This window comes from Salmo salar, chromosome ssa04 (assembly GCF_905237065.1).
Source record: "Salmo salar chromosome ssa04, Ssal_v3.1, whole genome shotgun sequence".
NCBI lineage: Eukaryota > Metazoa > Chordata > Actinopteri > Salmoniformes > Salmonidae > Salmo > Salmo salar.
This window is the reverse complement of record NC_059445.1, coordinates 47,150,761-47,160,763: the sequence shown is the minus strand read 5'-3', so window position 1 is coordinate 47,160,763 and position 10,003 is coordinate 47,150,761. Positions and strand designations below refer to the sequence as shown.

The 10,003-nt window shown below is 42.2% G+C and overlaps 1 protein-coding gene across 4 annotated transcripts in view; it reads right to left on the bottom strand.

Moving 5' to 3' along the window:
* Positions 1-1,269: 1,269 nt before the first annotated feature.
* Positions 1,270-10,003, bottom strand: part of LOC106603282 (vascular endothelial zinc finger 1) — a 62,721-nt gene continuing 53,987 nt past the window's right edge. For 3 of the 4 annotated variants that reach the window (XM_014196736.2, XM_045717017.1, XM_014196734.2), the window contains 4 exons: positions 9,507-9,576; positions 8,859-9,021; positions 4,384-4,419; positions 1,270-3,710 (listed from right to left, as the gene is read on the bottom strand). In XM_014196736.2, the coding sequence (XP_014052211.1) occupies positions 3,358-3,710; positions 4,384-4,419; positions 8,859-9,021; positions 9,507-9,576 (622 nt within the window). In that variant the 3' untranslated portion in view covers positions 1,270-3,357. The remainder of the gene's footprint in view (positions 3,711-4,383; positions 4,420-8,858; positions 9,022-9,506; positions 9,577-10,003) is intronic. The other variant, XM_045717018.1, reaches the window with a different exon arrangement.

Sequence of the window (10,003 nt, the reverse complement as noted above, 5' to 3'; positions counted from 1 at the left end):
TATGTTTGGATAGGGGAAAACGGCAATTATGCAATCTACGTCCTACTTGATTTTATGTATATATAAAAAATAAGAAGCATAGCAAAATTGTAATAGCCATATTTTTGCTGTTCTATGTTATTAACTGGTGTTATATGTTAATTCATAATAGATTCACTACAAAATAGTTGTATTCATTCTCTTTTGGAGAGGAGACGGACAAAAGGCTCTAAACAAAAAAACATCTGCTTCCTTCTTGCCACGCTTGTTTTTCATTTAGGGTACTCTCACAATTCAATTTAAACTGAGCCTCTAAGAATGGTCACACTTGAATGAAATTGGGTTTTCGGTTGGGTAAGTTATGACAGGCTCTCAGATAAATATCAAGAACGTTTAAAGCAATAAAACCCTAATTTAATTTTAGCTGTTGATGGTCAGCTGAGATAGCATAATACTGCAGAATGTTGGCCTACATATCAGTCTACTGATTAGACTAACCAAATAATGTAGATATTTTCTAAATGAAAACAATATTTAAGACTAATCTCCTTTTCTCTTCAAATATTTTACAATTTTAAATAGGGAGCATCATCTAGCCACCTTGAACTGTGTACACATCAAATAAGGATCAGCTGAAAAGGAGGGGGCAATTGACATTGGACCGGAATAAAACAAACAGCACATCAGTAGTAATTTATTCTGCAGCAGGCAATAAAGACTGGAAAGGTCATTCACGTGTCATCAGTAACTCAATAGAGCAGCTATGTGGCGGTTTCGCACAAACACACACAAAGCTTAGACTTGGACTAGGTAGCAATTTCAATGGCGAATCTCTATTGAAAAATGTTTGTCTGACTAGGCTTAATCTGTGTCTGGGAAACCTGCACTTTTTAAAAAAACCTTTAACTAGGCAAGTCAGTTAATAAGTTCAATGACTGCCTACATCGGCCAAACCCTAACGCGGTCGACGCTGGGCCAATTGTGCACCGCCCTACGGGATTCCCCATCACGGCCGGTTGTGATACAGCCTGGAATCGAACCACTGAGATGCAGTGCCTCAAACCGCTGCGCCACTCGGCAGCCCCTTGGTGTCTCAAATCACAGAAAAAGGCCCCAAATGGCTTAAAAGCCAAAAAAGGCACAAAGCAATCTGACAAGAGGAAATGCTATTGGTGTCAATGAAGTGTGTGAACATCTGTACTACTGTGGGGTATGAGTGTAGAGGCTCTAATGAGTGGAACAGCTAGCCTCCCACCATAGGCTGACTCACCAGGAAATGGCACACAGCCATAAAGCCCACCCATCATGTTTTATTTTATTTAGACAATCCAAATAAAAAGGCACATAAAACATTGCGCATGTTTACGTAATAATTTCAAACATACATTTTTTTTTTAAATGTAGGAATGTTTTACCTTTCTGCTAATCAGAAAGCCTAGTCTTCATAGGTATATACAAAATTACCATTGTTAATATTCTAATACAAAAGATTTATAAAAGGTTCTTTCACATGTCTATTGTAACTACGACATCCTCAGAACTAAAATAGTTTTGTACAAAGATATACATTCAACTGCCTTCACAGAGGTCCAATAATTTCCAAATCATTATTTTCTTCTTGTTAAAAATTGTGAAATATTCAATTCTAAATATTAGCTTATTTGAATCTCATAATCATGTCAAATTTGGCAAACAGAACAGGCAATTATAGCTCATCTACACAATGCATAAGAAAACGCTCATCATTGGACTTTCTTTGAAAGAACTCAGGGGGGGAAAAACGTGCATGCATCGTGTGTGATCTTTCAGGAAATACTTTACCTCGCACAGCACAAAAACCTTGCAATGGTGATATGGCCAAGTAAGAACGTCTTATCTAGTAATCTATGGGTCTCAATGTCTGAGATGTGCTGCCGAGGCCATGTTGGCTCAACTAAAATTGTCTGCATCACACTACAACATGATCTAGTAGTACATTACTTTCATAAACTTCTCAAAAACCATTAGTGTTTTGTTCTCAATACATCCGTCACCTCGTCCATAATTCACCATGACGCAGGCGGAGACAATGGATGTTTGATTGAAAGTATAACTAGATGACATGGTTATGAAAATGGACGGCTATGTTCACAAAATGAAAAGAGTTCTTAGATAGTCTTTTAAGGACTTCTACTTTTTTCTTTTAGCAAAAAAAAAAGGTATTTGGTGAGTTAAATATTTACAAAGTAACATGGGAAAGGATCAAGTTGTGTTAGACGTGAATTCAATAAAATAAAAATAGTTTACAGGGCTACTCTCAGCGTGTTACCGGAGCAGAATGTCCATACTATCAGGGTCATCAAAAACAATAATAAAAAGGGTAGAAAATATTTTTAACAAAACTATAAACCGTCACCAACATGATAATAATAATAAAAGAAATACACATTTGTGAACTTCAGGACCATTTTCTCAATGGCATCTGTAAGCCACTAGATGGCCCTGTTATTATATAGGCTGGGTACCTAACGCTCCAATTTGATCATTGATAATACTGCAGTTAAGTGACACATGGGATATGCTTTCAGTGCAATACTCATTCCTCTTTCAGTTTGTGTAAAACAATTTACGTCAACTGATGACCAAACAAAAAGAAGCATTCCTCTGCCATCCCTAACAGAGACAAAAACTAACTGTACACATATTTAACAGTCAAGAGGGACAATTTCCAGATATCCACTTCAACAAAATAATACAGATTGAATTGTTGGCGAGAATACATCAACATGTACCTCAAGAGCATACCTCTTATTTGAAAAACAAAGTCGCACAGCTGTGAAAAAAAGAATAATCTTCCGTCCAAATAGAAGTCTTTGTCCCTTTTGTTTGACTGCTCTCCTAAAAATATTAAATACTGATTAGCAGGCTATAGATAAAAACAACTTATAAGAAACACCCACTGGCTTTGTAAGGGAACTTATGGAACAATAAAACCAGCAATTCATACTTATTGCATTAGTCCTTTTAAAAATGATCTTCCAATTGCAAAGGTATGGGCGTTTAGCGAGGCTTGGGAGGAGACCTCCCCTCTTGTTCATCCTACCCCGACTAATGTAGGCATCACTGCATAACACTTCATTTACTTTTGAAGTCATTCAGATAATAGACAAAACCTAACCTAACTTCTACACAACTGTTCTGGTTCTCCTTTCTGTGATGTAGCATTGGTTGGGGTGGAGCCATGTGACAGGGAGGTTCTCTCCCGCTGCACAGCACAAGTAGGATACACTTTCATTTCCAGGTCTGAGGAGTGGGCTGGGGAAAGATGGGGGTAAGGAGGAGGCGTCATCATCTCTTGTTTTGCCCAATTTTTCCCTTTCTTTTCTCTCCATCTTTTTTTTACCAGGGTGGGGACGAAGGCAGGACTTGGGACAGAAAAGGCATACTCTCCATGGACCTCATGGCAATGTTGAGGGGCCCGGACATTGTCATGGACATTGGGGTGCTGATGGCCAGAGGGTGGGCGATATTCATGTGTGCCGTGGTAGGGATGTTGATCGAGGTGATGTTGATGGGTCCAGTGATGGTGACTGGGTGCTGGAGGCTGACGTTCACCGTGTTGGTGGAAATGTTCATTTGCGACGCTATGGTGACGGGGTTGTTGATGGAGTTTCCCCGGTTCATCGTGGTGGTGATGGGGGCGGAGGCTGTTACAGGTGTGGCTGAGGCAGAGTTGTGGACGTCATTACTGTCTAGAGAACGGGATAGAGGATATAGTGTTTAAGGTTCACTGCTAAATCAAACATACCTGTACACACGGACTTACTGGTTATTCCCCGCCATTAAAACAGAGGGAGGAATGCTGTCTGTACTCGACTATTTTGCATAGATTATTTTTTGCAGGGCACAGAGATTATTTTTGCAGTATACGCCTTCAGCATTCTTCTCTTTACTGCTACTGCCTTGACTCACCTGCAGCACAAATTAAACTAAAACTGACAATAACAATAACCATTTCACACTTTTCTTGAAATGCGGCAAATACATGCTTTTCTAAAAAATAAATACTGAAGCAGGTAAATCATGTATAGGTTAAACAGTGTAAAAAAAACAAATATCTCTACATAGTAGAGTAAAACAGTTTTAAAATGAAGGCACAGAAACGTCTATGGAATGCAATGATGATGCAATGTTTGTAAATTAAGTGACACACTGTCATGTGGTGTTTTCCCTATATTCATTTGGCTCTCGGCAGAAATGCGCCGCTGCCCTCCCCCCTTTGGGAGTTTTACCCACATCCTAACATCTATTTATCCTTGCTTTATACTTGTGTGTGTGATGTGACTGTGTGTATTCTTGGGTTGCGGGCAGGGGTGTTGGGGTAAGGTTTTCACACAATGCTACTATTATTATTATTATTATTACCTTTTCGTCCCCCTGAGGAGTTCCACTGCCAGTCCCCTATTCAGAAATAGACACACAGGGGTTATAAAAGGGCTAGGGCGCCACTCTCTCAGTGCACTCTACAGGCCCCACTTCAGGTGGGCAACGTTGGTACAAACACCAGAACGGTGGCACACACCCTGGCCTACAAGTCCCCAGGGGGAGGAGGGAACGGGTCATAGGATTACTGTGGTGACAAGCAATATCCTATTCGTCGAGTTCTCTGTGCAGTATATGTCTGCCTTGTGTTGTGGAGCCTTGGGAGAAAGGTGGCTCGTTCAGATGGTAGCTAATGCAGAGTGAATAAACAACATAGCAGCTAATGGCTTTCCCTTCAGTGGCCAGGGAAAGGCCTTGTCGCTTCTACTGTCTGAGTAACTGAAACAGGAATGTTGATTATACTTTGTTATTGACTAGACCTTTTGAGCAGTGATTCACCACAACTCAAATACAGCACTTTCAGAAATGGAAAATATCTGGTGAATAAACAAGAAATAATCAGACACATAGTTATAGCATGAAGGCTGAGGAAGAAACGAGTTATTGGGCTGTACTTGACAACGTTGTTATTATTATACACTTGTAGACGATGCACAAAACATTAGGAACACCTTCCTAATATTGAGTTGCACCCCCCATTTTGGCCTCAGAACAGCCTCAATTTGTGGGGGCATGCACTACAAGCTGTTGAAAGTGTTCCACAGGGATACTGGCCCATGTTGACTCCAATGCTTCCCACAATTGTGTCAAGTTGGCTAGATGTCCTTTGGGTGGTGGACCATTCTTGAGACACACGGGAAACCCAGCAGTGTTGCAGTTCTTGACACTCAAACCGGTGCGCCTGGCACCTACTACCATACCCCGTTCAAAAGGAACTTCAATATTTTGTCTTGCCCATTCACCCTCTAAATGGCACACATACACAATCCATGTCTCAAATGTCTCAAGGCTTAAAAAAACTTTTTTAACCTGTCTCCTCCCCTTCATCTACACTGATTGAAGTGGATTTAACAAGTGACATCAATAAGGGATCATATCTTTCACCTGGATTCTCCTGGTCAGTCTCATGAAAAGAACAGGTGCTCCTAATGGTTACGGTAGCAAGGCTTTTTTTGAATGATTTACTATGCAGTAATACAAAGTAAACTTGAGTTCATGCCACCAAAGATGTCAATAACACTGACTATAAAAGACCCATGGAAGAGCGATCCTCTGACAAAAACCCTGCCCCTTCTTCTAAATCTGTGAAAGTTTCACAAATCAATCAAGCGGGGAAGATGTAAGGTTGTTGTGGTGGGATCAGATCTCACTTTGTGTTCCACTTTCCTCTGTGCTCAAACATGAGCCAATTGCTGAAAGCGCTTTACATTTAGAACAGATTTTCGCCACAGGCCATTCACTTCTGTCAACCAGAAAGTCAGATTACATACCATGTACAGACAAAACAAATATTTAAAATAAGTACGTATAGCATAGCGTATACATCTCTCCACTCAACGGATTGTAACACCCAATTCATGTTTGAAAATACAATGTAACTGAAGAGAAATGGGGAAATGTAAATAGCGAGGAGGACATGGTCATCTTGGTAAACGTAAGGTGGGAGCTTCCATGTCCTGTAGCTCTACCACACAGACAATGAAACCTGCCTAAGGATAAAGTCAGCACCAATCAAACATGAGATTTACACTGTAATGTGAGATCACCTAGTGAGGTTATCCCAAGCACTGGCCTCTTGCACACTGCCTTGGTATGGAGTAAAACAAGACTTCTAGGAAAGTGTCAGCGATGGGATGATAAGTGTGGATGTTCAATGTGTATACAAAAAAAATATAGTAAGAACTTTTGAAGCCCTTTGAAGTAGTTATTTTAAACCGGTTTCCCACATATTTAAATCTATATGTCTGTTTTAAATACACTATACAGCGCATTGGGAAAGTATTCAGACCCCTTGGCTTTTCCCACATTTTGTTACGTTACAGACGTATTCTAAAATGGATTAAATAAAATAAAACTCAATCCATACACACAATGACAAAGCGAAAACAGGTTAAGATATTTTTGCAAATGTATTAGAAATAAAACAGAAAAACCTTATTTACATTATTCAGACCGTTTGCGAAGAGACTCGAAATTGAGCTCAGATGCATCCTGTTTCCATTGATCATCCTTGAGATGTTTCTACAGCTTGATTGGAGTCCACCTGTGGTAAATTCTATTGATTGCACATGATATGGAAAGGCACACACCTGTCAACATAAGGTCCCACATTTCACAGCGCATTTCAGAGCAAAAACCAAGTAAGGAGGTTGAAATAATTGTCTGTAGAGCTCCAAGACAGGATTGTGTCGAGGCACAGATCTGGGGCAGGGTACCAAAAAATGTCTGCAGCATTGACGGTCCCCCGGAAAACAGTGGCCCCCATCATTCTTTAATGGAAGAAGTTTGGAACCACCAACTCTTCCTAGAGCTGGCCGTCCAGCCAAACTGAGCAATCGGGGGAGAATGGCCTTGGTAAGGGAGGTGACCAAGAACCCGATGGTCACTCTGACAGAGCTCCAGAATTCCTCTGTGGAGATGGTTGCCCTTCTGAAAATTTCTCCCATTTCTGCAGCACTCCACCAATCAGGCCTTTATGGTAGAGTGGCCAGACGGAAGCCTCACGTCTGGAGGAAACCTGGCACCATCCCTACAGTAAAGCATGGTGGTGGCAGAATCAAGCTGTTTTTTCAGCAGCAGGGACTGGGAGACTAGTCAGGATCGAGGGAAAGATGAACGGAGCAAAGTAGATAGAGATCCTTGATGAAAACCTGCTCCAGAGCGTTCAGGACCTCAGAACGGGGCAAAGGTTCACCTTCCAATAGGACAACGACCCTAAGCACACAGCCAAGACAACGCAGGAGTGGCTTCGGGACAAGTGTCTGAATGTCCTTGAGTGGTCCAGCCAGAGCCCAGACATGGACACGAGCTAACATCTCTGGAGAGACCTGAAAATAGTTGTGCAGCGACACTCCCCATCCAACCTGACAGAGCTTGAGAGGATCTGCAGAGAAGAATGGAAGAAACTCCCCAAATACAGGTGTGCCAAGCTTGCAGCATCATACCCAAGAAGACTCAAGGCTGTAATCGCTGCCAAAGGTGCTTCAACAAAGTACTGAGTAAAGGGTCTGAATACTTAAGTAAATGTGATATTTCAGCTTTGTATTTTTTTATACATTTGCAAAGAATTCTACAAACGTTTTTTTTCTTTGTCATTATGGGGTATTGTGTGTAGATTGACGAAGGAAGAAAAAAACCGATTTAATCCATTTTAGAATAAGGCTGTAACATAAAATGTGGCAAACGTAAAGGGGTCTTGAATACTTACCGAATGCAATGTATATACAAAAGTATGTGGGCACCACTTCAAATTAGCGGATTCAGGCTATTTCAGCCACATCCGTTGCTGACAGGTGTATAAAATAGAGCACACAGCCATGCAATCTCCATAGACCAACATTGGCAGTAGAATGACCTTACTGAAGAACTCCGTCATAGGATGACACCTTTCCAACAAGTCAGCAGTTTGTCAAATTTCTGCCCTGCTATAGCTTCCCCGGTCGACGGTAAGTGCCATTATTGTGAAGTGGAAATTTCCAAGAGCAATAACTGCTCAGGAACGAAGTGATAGGCCACAGGCGGATGAATCTGGATTTAGCGGATGCCAGGAGAACACTACCTGCCCAAATGCATAGTGTCAACTGTAAAGTTTGGTGGAGGCGGAATAATGGTCTGGGGCTGTTTTTCATGGTTCGCGCTAGGCCCCTTAGTTCCAGTGAAGGGAAATCTTCACACTACAGAATATGACATTCTAGATTATTCTATGCTTCCAAGTTTGTGGAAGGCCCTTTCCTGTTTCAGCATGACAATGCCCCCATGCAGTGCGAGGTCCATACAGAAATGCTTTGTCAAGATCGGTGTGGAAGAACTTGACTGGCCTGCACAGATCCCTGACCTCAACCCGATCAAACACCTTTGGGATGAATCGGAACGCCGACTGCGAGCCAAGCCTAATCACGCAACATCAGTGCCCAACCTCACTAATGCGCGTGGCTGACTGGAAGCAAGTCCTTGCAGCAAATGTTCCAACATTTAGTGGTACGCATTCCCAGAAGAGTGGAGGCTGTTATAGCAGAAAAGGGTGGGCCAACTCCATATTAAAGCCCATGATTTTTGGAATGAGATGTTTGACGAGCAGGTGTCCACATACACTACATGATCAAACGTGTGTCGTGTCCATAAGTGAAGTTGTGTAGGCTATGTCCTGTTTCTTGATTTTGTGTGCATGTGTATGCCAGGAGCTGCTGTTCACCTAAAGAGTCAATAAAGTATTAAATCAAATCTATTAAATTAGGAAGACAGTTTGTTTAAGTTGGGAGGGGGGCAGTGGCTGGTGAGATAGGGCTAACGTGACTTACCTTTGTTAGAGGAATTAAAGTTGGTCTGGCCGTGTGTCTTTAGATGGCTGGTGATGTAGGCTGCGCTCAGCATCTTGCCGCAGATGTTGCAGGTGACCTTCCCTTCATGTCGGATCATGTGGGAACGCAGTCTGTCTTTGGTGGCGAAGGCAGAAGTACAGGCCTGGGGGAGGAGAGGAGAACAGGACAGGGTCAGAAGGTCAGGCCAGAGGCACACTACTATTCAAAGGGCCACCCAGCTTTGTGCTCCAGCTTGGTGCCAAGTGTAGCTTTAATCATTTATCTAACACATCCTGCTTTCATCATTCAGACTGCATGGAACATGTCCAACTATAAAGGCTTATAGATCATCATAAATCTCTACTGGGGCCACAGGGCAGAGCCTACTGGAGTATGGTGTCATGAACAGACTGCCATTACGGCACTCTCTATGACTAACGGGCTCATTTTAAAAGACACTAGTCGGGCACAGTTATCTTCATTCCTTTCGATGCTGGAAACTAACAAGTACTGTCCGAGCCGGCAGAGAAGAAAGTGCTAAGTGGGAGAGTTCATGAAATCTGACAGACATGCAGTTGTCAATAATGAGCTGTTGACAAGTGGCCCTAATAAGGCCACACAGTACAGCTCTCTCTCTCTCTCTCTTACCGTTACTTGGCATTTGAACGGTCTTTCTGAGGAGTGGACATGCTTCACGTGGCAGCTCAGGTGGTCTGGCCTGGAGGAGAGAGGTGAAAAAAAGTTCATCTTGCTGTAGAATATTAACACACACACACACACACACACACACAGTTTCTTAACTTTTGACCTTTCCAGTGAGACTCCACTGTTCACACATCCCACTCATCGCAGCTCCCATTAGTTTGACTGAAAACCTGGACAACAGCAGACAGGCTAGGAGCTAAATAATTTCATCACTGTCATAAGGAATGGTGTGGAGAACTCCAAAACTAACAGCTGGGCCAAAGCGAGACAGTTTCACACTGGTAGTGGTTTTGTTACAAAGGAGATGAGTCAAGTGGAATCTTTTCAGGAGTGCTGTGAACCAGAATAACTTCTTTTCACTGTTAACCAAGGAGGACATCAGCTTACACACACACACACAAACACACAGAGAGAAGAGAGAGAGAGAGGGGAGCAAGAAG